Source organism: Rhinoderma darwinii, chromosome 10 (genome assembly GCF_050947455.1).
Source record: "Rhinoderma darwinii isolate aRhiDar2 chromosome 10, aRhiDar2.hap1, whole genome shotgun sequence".
Classification (NCBI taxonomy): domain Eukaryota; kingdom Metazoa; phylum Chordata; class Amphibia; order Anura; family Rhinodermatidae; genus Rhinoderma; species Rhinoderma darwinii.
This window is the reverse complement of record NC_134696.1, coordinates 7,542,976-7,563,512: the sequence shown is the minus strand read 5'-3', so window position 1 is coordinate 7,563,512 and position 20,537 is coordinate 7,542,976. Positions and strand designations below refer to the sequence as shown.

At 47.1% G+C, this 20,537-nt stretch overlaps 1 protein-coding gene across 1 annotated transcript in view; it reads right to left on the bottom strand.

The window, feature by feature from the left end:
- The window catches only part of PIK3CD (phosphatidylinositol-4,5-bisphosphate 3-kinase catalytic subunit delta), a 34,280-nt gene extending 14,564 nt beyond the window's left edge, over positions 1 to 19,716 (bottom strand). Inside the window, exons 1-4 of the mRNA XM_075839291.1 lie at positions 19,490 to 19,716; positions 2,767 to 2,936; positions 2,272 to 2,500; positions 1,967 to 2,190 (exon numbers count right to left, since the gene is read on the bottom strand). Of these exons, the coding sequence (XP_075695406.1) occupies positions 1,967 to 2,190; positions 2,272 to 2,500; positions 2,767 to 2,907 (594 nt within the window). The 5' untranslated portion in view covers positions 2,908 to 2,936; positions 19,490 to 19,716. The remainder of the gene's footprint in view (positions 1 to 1,966; positions 2,191 to 2,271; positions 2,501 to 2,766; positions 2,937 to 19,489) is intronic.
- Positions 19,717 to 20,537: the final 821 nt, after the last annotated feature.

Genomic DNA, 20,537 nt, shown 5'->3' with positions numbered 1-20,537 from the left:
CAACTGGGCGTGTATTGTGTTTTTACCAACTGGGCGTTGTGAATAGAAGTGTATGACGCTGACGAATCAGCATCATACACTTCTCATCGTTCCCACCCAGCTTCTTTCACTGCAGAAATACAGCGTGACGTCACCCACAGGTCCTTCAACCTTGTCGTCGGACAAAGAAGATACATCAGCTCCAGGCGTCCAAAAGGTTAATATGCTCGTCTCTATGGAGTTTGCTATGCTTACCTGCACATACCCTGCACTGTACTCTGACGCCTGGTGCTGATGTGTCTTCTCTCTTCCGACCTGTGGGTGACGTCATCATTCCTAGCCAGCTTCTTTCACTGCAGACACAGCGTGACGTCACCCACAGGTCCTTCAACCTTGCCGTCGGAAGAGAGAAGACACATGCGCTCCAGGCGTCAGAGTACAGTTGAATCTGCAGCAGCATCACCATGTGCAGGTAAGCATAGCAAACTCCCTAGAGATGAGCATATTAACCTTTTGGACGCCTGGAGCCGATGTATCTTCTTTGTCCGACGGCAAGGTTGAAGGACCTGTGGGTGACGTCACGCTGTGTCTGCTGTGAAAGAAGCTGGGTGGGAACGATGAGAAGTGCATGACGCTGATTCGTCAGCGTCATACACTTCTATTCACAACGCCCAGTTGGTAAAAACACAATACACAAAACTCGCCCAGTTGTCCATTGAAAAGCTCATTTGCATAAATATAAAATTGCTCATAACTTGGCCAAAAATGATCGTTTTTAAAAAAAAAACAAAAAAACTTTGCTGTCCTCTACATTGCAGCGCCGATCACATTCAATAGGAGATAGGGATTTGATAATCTGGTGACAGAGCCTCTTTAAAGGGTAAATAAACGCTTAAACGTCAGACATGTCATAGTGACAGGTCAGAAGTTTTGATTGGTGGGGGTCCCAGTACTGAGACCCCCACCAATCGCTAAAATGAAGCGGCAGAAGTGCTCCTGTGAGCGCTGACCTGCTTCGTTTCTGATCGGCTTTTCTCAGAAATCTGATGTAGTGGAGGACGGGCTCACAGACTTTCTATTGAGTCCGTACACCGATTTCCGTAAAAAGCCGAACAGAAACGAATCGCTTCTGCAGCTTCATTTTAACGATTGGTGGGGGTCTCTGTGCTCGGACCCCCACCAATCAAAACTTCTGACCTGTCACTATGATATGTCAGAAGTTTGTTGAACGTTTAGTTGCCCTTTAAAAGGGGTTTTCCGGGACTTAAACATCCATAGGATAGGCTATCAATGTCCAATCCACAGCACCGCCAACAATGGGCACACCGAAGAGGCCATGGCACCCAAGGAGCAATTCATTGTTTAAATAGACACAGCGCCGTACAGATATGTGGCTGTGCCTGGTATTGCAGTTCAGTCTTCACTTGAATAGGAATGAACTGCAGTACCAGGCACATCTATATGGACAAGCCGTTGTGCTGACTTGAGGGTCCTTTCATTGTGCTGATTGGCGGGGCTTCTGGGGTTGGACTACCACCAATGGGAATAACCCTTTAAATATTGTTGGCTTATCCAATCGAAGACCTTTATAGAATATCCATGGGAATATTCTATAAATGGCATATGCCCTAAATGTCTGATAGGTACAAGTCCCAGAGATGGCACCCGCATCTATCTCCAGTACGGTGATCACCCGACCCCTGTGCAAACTAATGAGGCGGCCAGCAAAATCCAGGTGGAGGATCAGTGAAGAGGTGCGCGGTTCTCTCCATTAATTCCTATGGGAGTTACAGAAACAGCCGAGCGCACGCGCGCCCCTGGCACCTTCTCCACGGATTCTCCACCTTGATGCCATAAATCTCTTAGATGAGAATCACCCTATAATCCCAGGAAACCCCTGTAACTCCAGTTAACCCAGAATTTTTAGGCTCAAGGTGGTATAAAATCCAATATGATTTGGTATTTTGCGCAGTTCTCTGCTTCTTACCTCGCTACTTTCAAACTTGACGTTGATCATGAGGGTCTTGTTGCTCTGAGGTGGTTTGGTGAACACTTTGGAGGAATGCTCCAGCTGTAGAGGAAAGTTTGACTCCATCCAGCTGTCCCAGTTCATGTGCTGCCGCCGCAGGGCAATCTCCTCGCACAGCTGGCGCATTTTGATGCGGAAATCATTGACTTCTGGGTCATTTAAAGAGTCAAACTCATGAAGACCTGGGGAGAGGGATTAAAGTGAACATAAATAATAGGAGCGTTGCTCCCAACCCCCTCCCCTACCTTACCGTCCGTTCTTACCTTTGCCAATTAGGAGGCTTATTTGGGAGTTTAGTAACTTCTCTGCCCGGTCTCCCTCTCTGGCGACGAGCCTCAGGACCGGCAGGAAGGGTTGAATGTCGCACAGTCGCCTCTGCTCATCCTCCAGCTCCTGCTGCTCGGCTGTCTGGTTGATGCAGGTGAAGACGTAGGACGTGGGGGAACCAAGGGTGTGAAAGAGCGGTTCCTGCTGCGCCCTTTGCCATAGTAACTAAGGGGCGGGACCACAAGGGAGAAAAGGGGTTAACGCCAAATAAAATGTATAAAAGATCCATTACGACGTGAGGATTGGACAGTTTGGATTAATCCCTTTCCAATACTTTGTTTAGCCTTCAGATAAGCGGCGCCAGATCTCTCCTGTGGCCGCTTCTCTCTTCCTTCTATAGAAATAACATGCATGCCAAGCCAATCATGTATGCAATAGTATGCAGCACTTCGTACAGATGTATGGGCACGGGTGACAGCATTAGTCCTCACCTTCTTGATATTTCCTAGGCTGGCACTGCATGGCACATGAAAGTTGAGGTAAATGCCAGACGGTAGCAGGAAATCCACCGAAATGCTCTGCTTCTCCTCTTTGGCCCAGAAGTCCACTGGGCAGTAAACTCCAGGTGGCATCCTGCCCTGTAGCTACCGCCCCACCGGCCCTGCAGAGAGAACAGACCAGTCAGACAGCGGTCTCGAACATCTTGGCGAGGAATTTATCATAATGTGAGCAGCGGGTACAGACAGACATCATCCTACCAAGTAATCACTGGTCGGCACAGCCGCGGATCACTGCAGTCACCCAGCTTTCCTAAACCCCGGAACGTGCCTGGTTATGCAGTTCTATAGGCGTGGGGTTATAAAATGGGCAGATTTACCGTTCCGGAGACTGGGAGAGTAGGGTGAGTAATATGGCAGACATATTGGTTGGCACTTCGCTTTTCAGGAGCCGATATAACGGAGTATTTTTTAGATTTCGGGAACGTTCCCATGGTAAATGATTCATGCAGTAAACGTGCGGGGATATAATCTCCTCTGACGCCGACCATCGCCGGATACGACTATTTATCTCAAGCGGATAATCCAAGTGGTCAGACCTGTCTGTGGAGGCAGCAACATCCGAGATCTCTATTAGTTCTGTACCCCCCCCCCCCCCCAGTATGTGATATTTCAGGTCTTTAAAACAATGAATGGGAAAAAAAATCCTACTAGCGGAAAAGTCGTGATAAAAGGCGCACGCCGCCATATTGAGCAGGATACGGCCGTCCCAGCACCTATGATGGGAATTTAACAACTGGTACCAGATTATCAAATATTCTGGATTATCAGATGGTCACAGGGTGAAGGACCTTTATAAAAAGAACCAAAAATATAACAAGAACACAAAATCAAAACGGACTAACAGACATTCAGGATTAGAAAATGACAGATTATGGATTTAATTCCAGTTGCGCCAAAATAAAATAAAAATCAGGGAGGGAGTATCAACATTTTTAAAATGTACCACTCGCACCCAATTCACACCTGCCAAGTAACATTATGTTGACGTTTGTGGATGCCTCTTCCTCGGCTGCTCTTCTGACTCACAGGTCTGCAGAATTTAGTGTATCCGCAGGGAGAGCCCGTGTGTAACACATCCCGTTATCCGCTACTACGAAAAAATCCTGACTCACGCAATGACGCCGCTGACCGGGGAGGACGATGATCCTACAGATGACCCTTTAATGTATGCGCCCGAGCGGCGATCTTCCTCGTTTTATGTCATTGAAACAAAAAAAATGTAAATGACAAATTCCACTTCTGGAAAATATAAAGCGTCTGTCTACATTACACAGGCAGGCGCTCCTGTGAGTCAGCGTCCATATGTGATAACTCCGGGGGTACTGAGGAGCAGACACAGTAAAGGTCATAGGGGCGACTGTATGACGTGGCACATCCCATCCTGCAAACAGTAGGTTCGGTCATTTTACACATTTCACAAACCATAATATAGTCCATAGAAGAACTCAGGTGAAACCTATAGAGCTGTTCATCCTGAGCCTCCTGGTTCATGCATATAAGACCAGAACTACATGGCATGGGGGGGGGGGGGATATGAATTGGGCTCAGGAGTAGAGTCCACTCCACTGCGCTATGGGTGTGATCTGTGTTTTACAGCGGACACCACGCTCTAACCACCGGGATCGGAGAGGACGCTGATCCCAACGGTTAAAGCGCTTAATGCCGCAGTCAATAGCGACCGCAGCATCTAAGCCGTTAGACAGAGGGGGTCCCCTCTGTCACCCCATCGCCAGGGATTAATAGGAGACTGTTTATAGTACAATTCATTGTAATACAGAAGTGCCACGTCAGTGATCAAACAAATCGCATGTTCAAGTCAAAAAAGTTACGTTAAACAGTGTTAAAAAAATGAATATATATATTAAGTTAAAAACAACAAAAATTATTTTCTTTAACCACTTGTTCTTATTTTGAGCGTGTGTGTGTGTATATATATATCTACATAAAGTTATGGCTCTTGGAAGGCACCGTCTACGGGGGGGGGGGCGCTGTACGGCACCGTCTACAGGGGGGGGGAGCGCTGTACGGCACCGTCTACAGGGGGGGCGCTGTACGGCACCGTCTACAGGGGGGGGCGCTGTACAGCACCGTCTACAGGGGGGGGGCGCTGTACAGCACCGTCTACAGGGGGGGGGCACTGTACAGCACCGTCTACAGGGGGGAGCGCTGTACAGCACCGTCTACAGGGGGGGGCGCTGTACAGCACCGTCTACAGGGGGGGGCGCTGTACAGCACCGTCTACAGGGGGGGGCGCTGTACAGCACCGTCTACAGGGGGGGGGGGTGCTGTACAACGTCCGACGTCATAACGCATATCAATGCCATACTGGACGTGATGTAACTCACGGGCATGCGCAGTGGACAGTGTGGGACGCCAGCAGCCGATCCATCGAGGCCAGAATGTTTTTAAAGTTGTTTAAAACACCTGTGGCGATATTATTCACATGTTGTCACAGATATTTTCCAATCTCCCTGATTGGTCTTATTAACGTTCTATGATGTTTACACTACTTATATACATTACTCGATATATTTATATGTATGTCAGGATATCCACCAGGGATTGTATTGACTCTATTTGATATACATTGGCTTTATTGTTCTTTTATCCTTTCACGAAATGTTTGTAATGAGATTTTTGATTGTGACTTGCACATATATGTGCTCTTTGTACTTCACAATCATGCTTGAGAAAGGCTCACACGAGTGGAATAAAAGGATCATTATTTTCACAAATTTGGTAGTGCTGCCTTACGGGGGTTCCTGGACTAGCCCTTTAAGATCTGTCCGTCTGGAGTTACTCACCCCCCCCCCTCCACGCAGCGTCTTACAATTATCAGTTGGGATATACGAGTGACCTTTTAATTACTCACCATTACGGCAGCGATAAGAAATATCTTTCGTTATCAAACGCCAATAGTCGTTTTTTTACATTTATAGCAGGAAGGATCAGGCAGATAAACGGAGGGCGGTGCAGAGGGCAGATCTGACCTTATAATTACAAACGATAATTATATAATCATAAATGAGAATGCAGTAGAGATCCGATAATTCAGAACCCAATACCAAGAAAATGGCGACATTCTGCCATGCAACCAAGGGAGGAGACAGAAGGCAGCCACCATCTTTCTCCTAGGGAAATTCCATTAATCAGACGACCGATAATTTGGAAGTCCTGCTAATCTAGCAGGGGACATGTATAGTCAGCAGCAGCAGCGAGCTGTGTGGATGCCAGAAGTCCAATAAAACCGCCATCTTGGAGGTCACGAGTACGTTGGGTTAACAGAATACTGCAGGTCCTCTCACTGTTGGGCCCTGTTCACATGGCTTGCATTTGACGTGTATTGCGGCACATTTTACGCACCGAAATACGCTTCAAAAAATGCTTTATCAAGCTTTCCATTCAAATCCATTGTAAAGCGCACAGTTATTACACACAATGCGTTTTGTTTTATGCAAGAATATTTTTTTTTTAAACGCAAGTGTGACAAAAAGTGTCAGGTCAATTCTTTGATGCGTAAAATGCGCCAAATGTTCCCATAGTCAATGGAAGCCCTAATTTTGTACCAAAAATTTGATTAAAGCGTTCACAAAAACGCGTAAAAATTATGTGGAATACAGGTCAAAATCGGCAGTATTTTAAAAAGCGCTTCACAAGAAACTTTAGCGTATTTGACGCAATTAACTTTTTTTAGAACGCAGTGTGAACATGCCCGAAGGGCTCATTCAGACGAACGTGAATAATGTCTGTGTGCTGCGCAGGGAAACCACGCCGAGCACGCAGACCCATTGGTTTCAATGGGGCCATTCACGCATGCAGGAGTTATCACGCAGCGAGAGTCCGTTGCGTGAAACTCACTACATGTCCTATATTGGTGAATTGCACCTACTCGACCATTGAAGTCAATGGGTGCGTGAAAACCACGGACAGCACATCCGTGTGCGGTACAGGATTTGCACATCAATTCAATTTAAATTGTTTTTTTTTTTTTTTAAAAGATTTACTTTGCGAGTGCGTGAAAAACGCATGCCACTCGCAAAGCACACTGATGCAACACACACGGACCAGATTCATGCGCGTTTTTCACGCGCGTGAATCTGATACGCTCGTGTGAATGAGGCCTCAGATTGATGTGCAGGTAAAGGCCACCATATAAAAAAAAGGAACAGACTGGGCCTCATCAAAACAGAGAAACAGGCCTTGTTGCCCATAGCAACCAATCAGGGCTCAGCTTTCATTTGCTAAACTGCTGAGGAAATATGAAAGCTCTGCTGTGATAGGTTGCTATGGGCAACTGTTTCTCAGTTTTGATAAAAGAGGCCTTGTGATCGCTCTATAGAGGGACATAATATAATAGATCGTCACAGATCTTGAAATGGAGCACGTGCGGCAATAAATATGGCGTCCCTGCCATTACTAAATATCTCACTACTTGTACGTTATCTACGTATTCAATAAATATATGAAAGAAAATCTTGTCTCTACAAAAAGTGCGCCATGTTTCGAAAGATCATAATGACAAATAACTGGGGACGACACAATGAGGCACGAGGCACTTTGTACCTCAGTATTAGAAATATTATTACTGAAGCGAAGGCTCCTTACTCTTGTCTCATACACAGGACCGTAATATTAATATTCCTAATCCCGAGAGGACACCTAGGTACCAGGCGGAGCACATGTGGGTGTACTGTGCCTTTAAGAGGCATTGGACGTTCCCCACGACGCAGGAGTCGAGCGGCTGAATCGTCACCGTCCGTTACAGACTGTATTTTTTATTAATAGAGGGTGGCTGAGTCAGAGCTGGAGCAGAAGGGGGGGGGGCAGATCTACAGAGCGAGCTCGCATACAGACGCTGGAGCGGACATGTTCATCTATTGTATTTCTGAGCTCATTGTCAGGCGGTTTACGAACACGTTCAGCGTCACGAAGAGGAATGAGATCAGTTACCCGACCAGGAAGCTGAAGAGGATTTAATTTAAACGGACAGGATACGTGCAAAATAAATAGTCTGTTAGCAACGCCACAACCAACCAGATTCCTCGTCTTGTGTCACGTTGTTAAGCCCAAGGGTATGTTCACACGGCTTATTTTAGTCCGTTTTTCGGCCCATAAACGGCTGCATAATCAGAAGCAGAACGCCTCCAAACATCTGCCCATTGATTTCAATGGGAAAAATGGCGTTCTGTTCTGACAGGCCGTTTTTTTACGTGGCCGTTTTGAAAAAAAGTAGTGCATGTCACTTCGTGGGCCGTTTTTGGAGCCGTTTTTCACAGACTATACAAAAACAGCTCCAAAAATGACCTCTGAAAACGCAGCGAAAAACGCGACGTTGAATAAAAAACGTCTGCAAATCAGGAGCGGTTTTCCCTTGAAAACAGCTCCGTATTTTCAGACGTTTTTTGCTTTGTGTGCGCACATACCCTTAGGGTATGTTCGCACTACCTATTTTCAGACATTTTTTGGGGCCGGAAACGGCCCGAAAAATGGTTAAGATTGCGGGGGGTGAACGCCTTCAAACATCTCCCCATTGATTTCAATGGCAGAAGCGGCGTTCCGTTCCCACAGGGCGTTTTTCACGCGACCATTTTTAAAAACGGCCGTGTAAAAGAACGCCTCGTAAGAAGTGCATGTCACTTCTTCACCCGTTTTTGGAGCAGTTTCTCACCGACTCCATAGAAAAACAGCGCAGAAAAACGGCTGAAAAACAGGGGCTGTTTTCCCTTGAAAAACAGCTGTATATTTACAGCCGTTTTTTGCTAAGCGTGTGAATATAGCCTTACCGTTTTTTCCTAGTTATATCTATTTCTGGGAAAGTTGGGTAACAACCAACATGGCCGCCATTACACAGGGATCAACCGAGCTTTCCCGAGCATCGGACCTACAAAGCGGCCTAGGAACGCAACGATTTGCAGGACGACTCACTGCGTAGCTCGGCAGCTTTGCAGTTCAGGAGTCTGGGAAAGCTGGGTCCTTTACTTCTCTTGCACTGAAATGGAGTTACATTATGTTTGTTTTTCTTCTTCTCCGTTCACATCCAAAGCTAAAATTCAGCATTTTGCTGGTTTCCGGTCAGCAGAGAGCAGTGCATTGTGGGAGCTCTGAGGACAGCTACAGCTCAGCTGCTCCACCACATGACTGACAGCCGGGTGGAGCTGAACCTCAGTCAGTTTCCAAGGGCAACGCGCAGAATTTTGTCAGCAGCAATGAATGTGAATGTGAATAGAAAAACAAAAAGGCAAGAAATAACTCATCACCCTACACAAGTAGTAAAGCAAAGGAGTCACAAAACTGGTCAACTGCTCATGTCGGTTTAAACCGTGAAACGTTGTTAAAAGTGGAATTACGCTTTCGATATACACAAGACCATCATTGTGCCACACGGGTCTCTGCTCGCATGTGAACAAAACGTAAAAAGAAGAAGTAAAAATGCAAAAGCAAAATATTGCGAGAGAAGGAAGAAATTCACTTCTCAAAAACGTGGATACAAACATACGAGAAAGGCGCGGGGTGGAGGGGGGGAAAACAAAAACTGATCATACAGCCATATTGAGAGGGAGAGTTCAACCCGGCCTCCGGTTTTCGCTAGTCAAACAATAACATTTGAAACGCCATTTATAAGCCCCACCTCCAAACAAAAAATGCCCATATTTGCATAAGCCACACCCCCTTTGAGGTACAGGCCGGCTGCGAGGTACGAAATAATAATGAGGGCAACAAGGCAGTAGGTGGGGGGCACCCATTTTGGAAGACATTAACCATTGGCCTATTCACCGACCAGCGAATAGCATCCATGTTAACCGAGCACCAAATTGAGGCTGTTGCCCATAGCGACCAATCAGCTTCCAGCATTCCTGCTCCGAAGCAGGTTGTAAAATCAAAATGGTCATTCAATTGGTTGCTATCGGCAACATAACCTTTATACCGGCAACGGGAGTCAAACGAGGCCCAAAATGCCCAGGGCGTAAGAAGCAGAAATAACGTGGAAGGTTTGGTTTTCATCCCACAAAATGGTTCTCGCGATGAGCGCCAGAGCCAAAAATAATAATAAAAAAAAGAACTAAGAACAAAACTGGTGCACCCGTACAATCACAAATAACCTACACCTTCATAATGGAGGCAGAACGACTAGAGGGGGGGCAGACGAAGGACATTTAGACAAGACCCCACCCTCCACAGCAGCAGCGGCCGGTGACTGCTGACAGATCCTCAGGACAAATGAAGGGAGTCCAATTTAAAGGGTCAGACCACCAATAATAAAACAAGACAGCACCTTGCATTGCCTGATAGAAACGAAACACCAAGCTCGCTGGCATGAAACATCGCCGGTAATCAGTGAGGTCGATCAGATCAATATGCTCCAAGTCCATTAAAGAAGTCAAGTAGAGGCCACAGTATAAATAAGGCAGCAGAGGTGAGGAAATCTCTGGAGTCAAGGACCTTATAGCGGATGAGGGGTTAACATCATGCATATAAAGAACATACCAGATATAAGACGCAAATTCTATTGTAGTAAAATTATGTTAAGTATGGAATTCACCTATATAAAAAGTGGAGTCAATGTGTACATACATGACATTACTTATCCTGAGTTACATCCTGTATTATACTCCAGAGCTGCACTCACTATTCTGCTGGTGGAGTCACTGTGTACATACATTACATTACTTATCCTGTACTGATCCTGAGTTACATCCTGTATTATACTCCAGAGCTGCTCTCACTATTCTGCTGGTGGAGTCACTGTGTACATACTTTACATTACTTATCCTGTACTGATCCTGAATTACATCCTGTATTATACTCCAGAGCTGCACTCGCTATTCTGTTGGTGGAGTCACTGTGTACATACTTTACATTACTTATCCTGTACTGATCCTGAATTACATCCTGTATTATACTCCAGAGCTGCACTCGCTATTCTGTTGGTGGAGTCACTGTGTAGATCCATTGCTTATCCTGTACTGGTCCTGGGCACTTTTTCATGTATGTACACAGTGACTCCACCAGCAGAATAGTGAGTGCAGCTCTGAAGTATAATACAGAATGTAACTCAGGATCAGTACAGGATAAGTAATGTAATGTATGTACACAGTGACTCCACCAGCAGAATAGTGAGTGCAGCTCTGGAGTAGAATACAGGATATAACTCAGGATCAGTACAGGATAAGTAATGTAATGTATGTACACAGTGACTCCACCAGCAGAATAGTGAGTGCAGCTCTGGAGTATAATACAGGATATAACTCAGGATCAGTAATGTAATGTATGTACACAGTGACTCCACTTTCTATATATAAACTGTAATATGATGATCATACGCTCATATATCGTCATGAAAGGGCAGTTCTAGATCGGGGACTCCAGTCATCCCCACGTAGCATGAGATCTGCCGCAGGCAGTGCAGTAATATACACATTATATAATAAACTAGCAAGGGGGGGGGGGTTTCATTATCGAGTTTTATGTTTCCAATTGTGACCCAACTCAGGTTTCTCCAAAGCTGGAACAATCCTTACAGAAACTGGAGCGTAATAACGTCCGCTGTAATAGAGGGGGCATGGGAGTCCTGCCTGCGACTTCTCTATGTGGATATCGTCCACACTTCAACCTGTGACTACTCATCGTTCAATGGATTGATACTCAGAACCGTTTTTCCTGCCTGTATTCGACATCCGAAACCTTGCCCTTCCCACTGACGTCTACAGTGGCGGAGGAAATATGGGGCAAGTTTTATCTTGGGAGTAGTTCCATATTTGCCACTACCCAAAAATGCTTTTACTATGACCACAGGGGTTGTTACCCAGCTTTTCCTGACTCTGACATGCAGTTATACCTCCATACTGCTCTGCCTGCGAAACTTTAAAAAAAAAAAATCACAAATGAACCAGGAGGCACAGTATGAACAGTGTCATAACTCTCGCCCAAATGCATGGACGTGTTCATGTGTGGTTATTTTGGTTGCCCATGTAGACACCCAGCTCTCCACAAAGCCTGAATGGCATATAAACCTGCACAAACTTTGTCTACTAAAAACAGGAACAGGTTCAGAGCTCATCTATAAATTCTACTTCCCATTCTCTTCCCAGTTCTATTACCAGTAAAGAGGGAAGTTTTTCAACTCCCAGATATCTCAGGGGCAAAGAATATTTAACCAGGACAGGTAATGCAACCTAAGGCCTCATTCACACATTGCAGATGTCAGTATTTTGCATCAGTTTTTTTAATCTAAAGGCAGGATTGGTTTCTAAACAGGGGACATATATCTTCTCTTCTTTGCATCCGCTCCCGATTTTGGCTTCAAAATACTGATGTAAAATACTGAGCAAATCTGCAACGTGTGAATGAGGCCTAATAGTACACGCAGACCTGAATGGGATCTCATCGCAGCTTTATCGGCACATTACACCAGACTTCTTCCCTTTTATCAAACATGCGTTTTTCTACAAAAAAGTAAAAATTTAACAACAAAAAAGCAAAAATAAATACAATACAACAGTTCAATGCAGGCGCTCCGGCTCTGATACAAAACCTCTTCATACATGTGGCGTAATGATAGACGACACACCCCACTCACCCAAAAGTGTCGGGAAAGCAGTGTTATAAAGAGGTCAACATACTTTATAAATATGGCGTAATGGGGGGGGTTTTCAAAAATGACTCCAATGTGTCTCACTAAGCTAAAAAAAAAACAACAATGTGTGGACGGGGGATTTTTGTTTTATAGTAAACAGATCATCATTTAATAAAGAGAAGTTCTGCCACTTTGTTTCAATTCCTCACCATTTTCAAGATTTCTGCTTGCTGACAGCGAATGGAAAAATTCAGTTTCACATCCACAGGCTGAAAGCCCGTACAAACCTAATACTTCCCACAGCTGAGAGTGTGTGACATTGTATCCAGTCTAGACAACCCTCAGTAAACAGCCTGGACCACAGATTTACCTGAACGAATACATTGTAGCAAATTATCAGGACAGCAGAGAGATTGTTTAGCTCACAGAGGATTATCTAGACTGGATACAAAATAGCAAAACCTCAGCTTTGACAAGTATTAGGTCTTTACGAGTTTTCAGCCTCTGGATGTAAAAGGAGAATGTTTCCATTCACTGACCGCAAGCCAAAATCTTGAAAATATTAAAAGTCCATTAGGATATATCGTTTTCTACAATTGTATTCAGTTTTGATAATTCTTTCTGCAGCAACTCAAATCTCTCTCCAGTCCTAACCTTGTCCTGCTCACACAGGTGCATGGCTTCTGTATCAGAAAAGACCTTGATACATTGTAACAAACCCTGCACCTGTGTCAGCAGGACAGGTTATTGCTCTCTCTTTTGCCAGCTGGACATGAATGTTTGTAGTTACGTTGCCTTTTGTGTTTCATGCACAGCACAAACCACGTCGCATATGAACTCTGCATTATCTCTATAGGGACCGGTCACCTAGTCTCTATAATGCTTTTACTTTGGGTCATTAGACCCGCGGTCAGGCCAGGATTTGCAGCCCCAACATATTCCTGTGCCCGTCCTTCACTTTTGTGACGCTGATCTTCCACGCCTGTCCAGAGTATAATAAAAACGAAGCTTTCCCTTCTTTAACTTTATGACGTCAGCAAACAAGACCCATCCTACACGACGTAAACTTCCCCATTAGTCAGAACAGGAGTAAATCGCCAACTAATATAACTAAAGCGTCCATATAAACAAATGAGCGTAAATGCCGTCGCAAGGACTGGGGTCACGTGACATGAATTTTGCACCCCCCTCCCCATAGAATAGATGGAGACATTGCACAGAGAGGATTTGATTGGAGGCTGAATTTTAAAGGGGTATTCCCATCTTCTAAAGTTATGGCATATGGCTAGCAAGAATCGGTCGGGGGTCTGACCTCCGGAATACCCACTGATCGCAAGAACGAAGGGGCTGCAGCGCTGATTTAGCACTGCGCCAACAAGTTTTCCCCGCACAGTGGCCATCTGGTTGTGTAGTGAACTGCAGCTGGATCATTGCACATTGGAGGGTCTGTGGCCACCGCTTTGGAGGATGCAGCGCTAAATCAGCATTGAAGCCCCTTTATTCTCAGAATCGGTGGGAGGTCCAACCTCCACAAATCATAAAGCCATGGCCTATCCTACCGACATACCATCACTTTATAAAATGGGAATACCCCTTTAATTTACCTTCGGGGTCCCTATACTAATATTAGGGAACAGCATAAACAGCAATTTCCCTGTATGGATCTCTTATCAGAATCCTCATAGGCTGTTTTATGGCCGGCTGAACCTGCTGCACCACAGATAAGAATCGCCGCCATTTTTGAAAATGCTGGATTTGTTGCAGGGTTACGGTGGGAAATTCTTCATCGTCTTCTGCGCCTAATCCTGTGATTATTCCGGATGACAAGTAGATATTTTGGTAATTTCTATTTATGCGATTTCCTAAGGGTGTATAAAAACACAACAAATGTAGTGGAACCGGAGCCTTCAGTAAGAAATAAGACAGACCGGACCTACAAGGATTATATATCCGCACATAATGGGATTATATACGGTAAACGGCAGATTATATCTCAGGGAAGAGGAACTGCAGGGGGAGCAAACAATGGGTCGGGGTGAGGCACCGTCACAGGTAAGACCGACAGAGGGAACCCCACATTTATCCAAGAATGACAACTGCAAAAGTAAGTGAACCCAGAAAAATAAACCTCAGATTCCGCTCACCTCAAATTCTTAAAATGTCAATTTACAATCCATACACAGCATATAATCCTCTGTGGACTCCAGACGGACACAATGTATCAGGTACATGTATCAGTAAAGGAGGGAATTTTGTGTTGCTGATGAGAATACAATGTAACAAACCCTCAGCTGTGAGAAGTATTATGTACAGGATTTCAGCCTCTGGGTGTAAACAAGAATGTTACTATTCATTGAAAGCAATCTAGTAAACAATCTGCAACTATGGCGACAAAACATTTGCATTAGACCAAATGGTACCAAGCTTCACCCGCCAGTAACATGTCGAGCACCCACAGTACGGCACAATTCTAGTTGATCAGAAGCCCTGCTGGTCCGTCATAAACCTGTAGAGAAGTCCCGGATGTCGATGGTCCAGAACATCCAATAATCCGGCACGACGTGGTTCTGTGGGTGCCAGATTATCGGAATACTACTTCAGTATCATGGGGACAAATAGGGGCTAGAAAAAGTGCACATCCGTTATCACCATAGCGGACAACCGCTGCACACTACAGATGTAGCAGTGTCCAGGTGGTTAGGTGTAGTAGAGCTGTGTAATCTTTGGGTAATATATCGGAGAAGCAAACTGGAGATGCTTGCCTAAAGAGCTTGCAATCTAAACCATTACATATAGAGGTATTACGGACATGATAAATTTGTAATACTAATGCAGATTACCCTCATATTCAGTTTGCGATGCCAGCTGGTGAACAGTATACGATATGGGCAAATGCCATGGTGAGGATGGGCAGCACAACTGACTTTTGCAGAGAATATAAGGAATACGGAAGGCAAATGGGTAAATCTGCTCGACAGCCACACGAAGAACAGGCGCAAATCAGAACAGTGTTACCCATGCCAAACAGTCACTTTAAAAACTGTAGGTTAAACAAAATACAATACTGATTGGTCACCAAGGGCATCAGAATTGTTATTTGTCTACATTTGTTTTCATACTCTGCCAACAGCAAGCGCCAGTCACGCTACGTGCCAAGGGTGCTGCCATGCCAGCGACAGAAGGCAGGTGACCAAGAACATAGTAGAGGTAAAGGGATTTTCCGGTTTATGAAAACAAAGCGTAATCAATGTATAATAAACAGTTCTATAAACGTTATAATAGACTCAATTTCAAGATCTCTGCTTGCTGTCGGTAGGTGGAAACATTCTTGTTTAAATCCAGAAGCTGAAAACCTGCCCATGACCAAATACTTCCCACAGCTGGGGTTTTGGTACAAATTTGTATCAAGTCTAGACAATCCTCTGTGGACTCCAGACTGATACATTTACTTGATACATTGTATCAGGAGGGAATTTTGTGTTGCTTGTGAGGATACAATGTAACAAACCCTCAGCTGTGAGAAGTATTATGTACAGGATTTCAGCCTGTGGATGTAATCAAGAATGTTACTATTCACTGAAAGCAATCTAGTGAGCATAATCTGCAACTATGCCGACAAAACGTTCGTATTCAACCAATGGTACCACGCTTCATCCGTCAGTAATATGTCAAGCACCACCCCTGTGCCCATCCACTTGAATTAGGACGAAATGAAGTTTCCCTTTAAGAACATTCGGATAAATAAGGAACGTTCGTCTGTTTGAGGGTAAACTCTATGGCTGGCATGAAGTGCATGTAAAGGCACCATACAGGAGGGTATCACATCAGTCAGACATGCAGTCACCATGATGCCAGGCAATGCTGGGGGTGATTTGTATAGCATTAGATAATTGAGACAATCAGTGCTAGTCGGGCAGTGAATAGAATTGCTCAGTAATTTAGGAGGGAATGAATGGTCAAGCTGCGAAGATGATGATCGAGATACCAGTCAATGAAGGGTGATTCATGCCAGCCTGCGTCACTGATTAGGTAGACAGATGTGGTGATTAGGATGCCGGGGGGTTAGACAACCAAGCTGCCACTTTGTGATAGACTGTTAGGTTAAATGCTAGTTATAGGGGATGGCAGACTGGGTAAGTAGGATATAAGAAGATGAAATAGATGCCAGTCCCTGTAGTGCGGATGTGACAGAAATCTGGAGTAGAACAATATGATATTAAGTGGCACATCGGGTACCAGCCATGTCAGCACTGGGCACGCCAAAGCAGATAATCAGACCGTTACTGCTCAACCACTCAACAAGCCGTGCCCCATCACTGGCATTACACCTGGGTGACCAGTGATTATAATGCCAGACAAGATGGCAATGATGTTATAGGGATGGGGATTATCCAGTCAGTGGGGTGGTAAGAGAAGAGAATAGGAAGGGGCATTAAGATCAGGATGCCAGGCACCCGGCTGTTGTGGGTCCCATAAATGGGATTCTGGACAGAGGGTTGAGAAGTTAATGCCATGCAGCGTGGTGAATAGTGTGAGTTGACAGTGATGCCAGGCAAAAGGGTAAGAAGCTAGTGGGACAGGCAGCTAATATATAGGGAGAATGTCATAAAAGCTAGAAAGCTGAGCAGTGTGGGGTGACAGGAATAACAGGCAGAGGGGTGAGCAGTGTGGGGTGACAGGAATAACAGGCAGAGGGGTGAGCAGTGTGGGGTGACAGGAATAACAGGCAGAGGGGTGAGCAGTGTAGGGTGACAAGTGACTGGCAGAGGGGGGAGTAATCAGCGTCGAAATACAGGAATGCCAGGCAGAGGGGGGAGAGCAGTGAAGCATTACAAATGATGCCAGGAAGTGACATTAGAGGAACAACTACCAGGTGAGTAGACAGAACCTGGTGACAATGATGCCAGTTGGTAGCGAGGGGTGAGCAATGTGGGGTGGCAGTTATGCCAGGCAGAGGGTGAGCAGTACGGGGGTGGACATTATGCCAGGCAGAGGGGTGAGCAATAGGGGGTGGACAGTGATGCCAGGCAGAGGGGTGAGCAATAGGGGGGTGGACAGTGATGCCAGGCAGAGGGGTGATCAGTGTGGGGTGGTAGCGATGCCAGGCAGAGGGGTGATCAGTGGGGGCTGATGCCAGGCAGAGGGGTGATCAGAGGGGGCTGATGCCAGGCAGAGGGGTGATCAGTGGGGGCTGATGCCAGGCAGAGGGGTGATCAGTGGGGGCTGATGCCAGGCAGAGGGGTGATCAGTGGGGGCTGATGCCAGGCAGAGGGGTGATCAGTGGTGGCTGATGCCAGGCAGAGGGGTGATCAGAGGGGGCTGATGCCAGGCAGAGGGGTGATCAGTGGGGGCTGATGCCAGGCAGAGGGGTGATCAGTGGGGGCTGATGCCAGGCAGAGGGGTGATCAGTGTGGGCTGATGCCAGGCAGAGGGGTGATCAGTGTGGGCTGATGCCAGGCAGAGGGGTGATGCCAGGCAGAGGGGTGATGCCAGGCAGAGGGGTGATCAGTGTGGGGTGATGCCAGGGAGAGGGGTGATCATTGTGAGGTGATGCCACGGAGAGGGGTGATCATTGTGAGGTGATGCCACGGAGAGGGGTGATCATTGTGAGGTGATTCCAGAGAGAGGGGTAATGAGTGTGGGGTGGCAGTGATGCCAGGCAGAGGGGTGATCAGTGTGGGGTGGCAGTGATGCCAGGCAGTGGGGTGATCAGTGTGGGGTGATGCCAGGGAGAGGGGTGATCATTGTGAGGTGATGCCACGGATAGGGGTGATCAGTTTGGGGTGAAGAGTGTGGGGTGGCAGGGATGATCAGTGTGGGGTGGCAGTGATGCCAGGCAGAGGGGTGATCAGTGCGGGGTGGCAGTGATGCCAGGCAGAGGGGTGATCAGTGCGGGGTGGACATTATGCCAGGCAGAGGGTGAGCAGTAGGGGGTGGACAGTGATGCCAGGCAGAGTGGTGAGCAGTGTGGACGACGACAGTGATGCCAGCAGACAGGCAGAAGGGTGGTTAGTGCGGGGTGGCAGTGATGCCAGGCAGAGGGGTGATCAGTGTGGGGTGGCAGTGATGCCAGGCAGAAGGGTGATCAGTGTGGGTGGCAGTGATCAGTGCAGGGTGGCAGTGATGCCAGGCAGAGGGGTGATCAGTGTGGGGTGGCAGTGATGCCAGGCAGAGGGGTGATCAGTGTGGGGTAGCAGTGATGCCAGGCAGAGGGGTGATCAGTGCGGGGTGGCAGTGATGCCAGGCAGAGGGGTGATCAGTGCGGGGTGGCAGTGATGCCAGGCAGAGGGGTGATCAGTGCAGGGTGGCAGTGATGCCAGGCAGAGGGGTGATCAGTGTGGGGTGGCAGTGATGCCAGGCAGAGGGGTGATCAGTGCTGGGTGGCAGTGATGCCAGGCAGAGGGGTGATCAGTGCTGGGTGGCAGTGATGCCAGGCAAAGGGGTGGCAGTGATGCCAGGCAGAGGGGTGATCAGTGCGGGGTGGCAGTGATGCCAGGCAGAGGGGTGATCAGTGCGGGGTGGCAGAGATGCCAGGCAGAGGGGTGATCAGTGCGGGATGGCAGTGATGCCAGGCAGAGGGGTGATCAGTGCGGGATGGCAGTGATGCCAGGCAGAGGGGTGATCAGTGCGGGGTGGCAGTGATGCCAGGCAGAGGGGTGATCAGTGTGGGGTGGCAGTGATGCCAGGCAGAGGGGTGATAAGTGCGGGGTGGCAGTGATGCCAGGCAGAGGGGTGATCAGTGCGGGGTGGCAGTGATGCCAGGCAGAGGGGTGATCAGTGCGGGGTGGCAGTGATGCCAGGCAGAGGGGTGATCAGTGCGAGGAGGCAGTGATGCCAGGCAGAGGGGTGATCAGTGTAGGGTGGTAGTGATGCCAGGCAGAGGGGTGATCAGTGTAGGGTGGTAGTGATGCCAGGCAGAGGGGTGATGAGTGCGGGGTGGCAGTGATGCCAGGCAGAGGGGTGCAGACAGGGTGGTGACTGGGAGGAAGTGCAGACAGAGGAGGGTGGCAGGCAGTGCGGCGGGCACCGTGTGACACAGCGGCTGGTGGTGGCGGCGGAGGTTGCGCGGCGCGGTCTCACCTGCCTCCTCCCTGGCTCCGGTGCCGCGCTCCCCTCCGGTCCTCTTCCCGTATCCGCCCGGCATTAACCCGTTATCTCCGGCTGTTCCTGGAGACGTTGATGTGACCGGGCCGGGAGTGTACACCACGCTGTGCCGTCCTGCACACTCCCCGGGGCCGCTGACAACCCTGCTGTATTCCCGGTACAGGCCGGGCTCCAACTGCCGAGCATTTCCCATCAGAGGTGACAGAGCATCACCAGGGGCGGGGCTAACCTCTGCGTACCAATCACATCAGCAAACTGCACGACAGGGCGGGGACGGCGGACGTATGTAGCCGTTCAATCACGTATCTCAATCACCGGGTCCTAAAGCCTCCATGTGTAGTGTCTGCTGTGGTGGAGGGTCCTGTAATGGCTGTGCCCTCTGTCCGGTAGTTCTGTATCTGCAGCAACAAATCTACATTATATCTTATACCAATATCTGTTATAAATGTACCCACAACATACACACACAACATACATATACACAACATACACACACAACATACATATACACAACATACACCATACATATACACAACATACAACCCCATACAACATACATAACCACATAACAACACAACATACAACATACGTACCCATACAACATACATATACACAACATACGTACCCACAAAACATACAACATACATACACAGCCACAACATACATACCCACACAACATACATACATACACAACATACCCACACACAACATACATACACACAACATAACACACACACACACCATACATACACAACATACATATACACAACATAACATACACAACATACCCACACAACATACATACACACACAACATACATACACAACATATCCACACAACATACATACACAGCCACAACATACACACATACCCACACAACATGCATACATACACACCCACAACATACATATACACAACATACATACACGCACACACATATATACCCACATCATACATATACACAACATACATATACACAACATACATAACCACAACATACATTCATTCACATACTGTACGTACG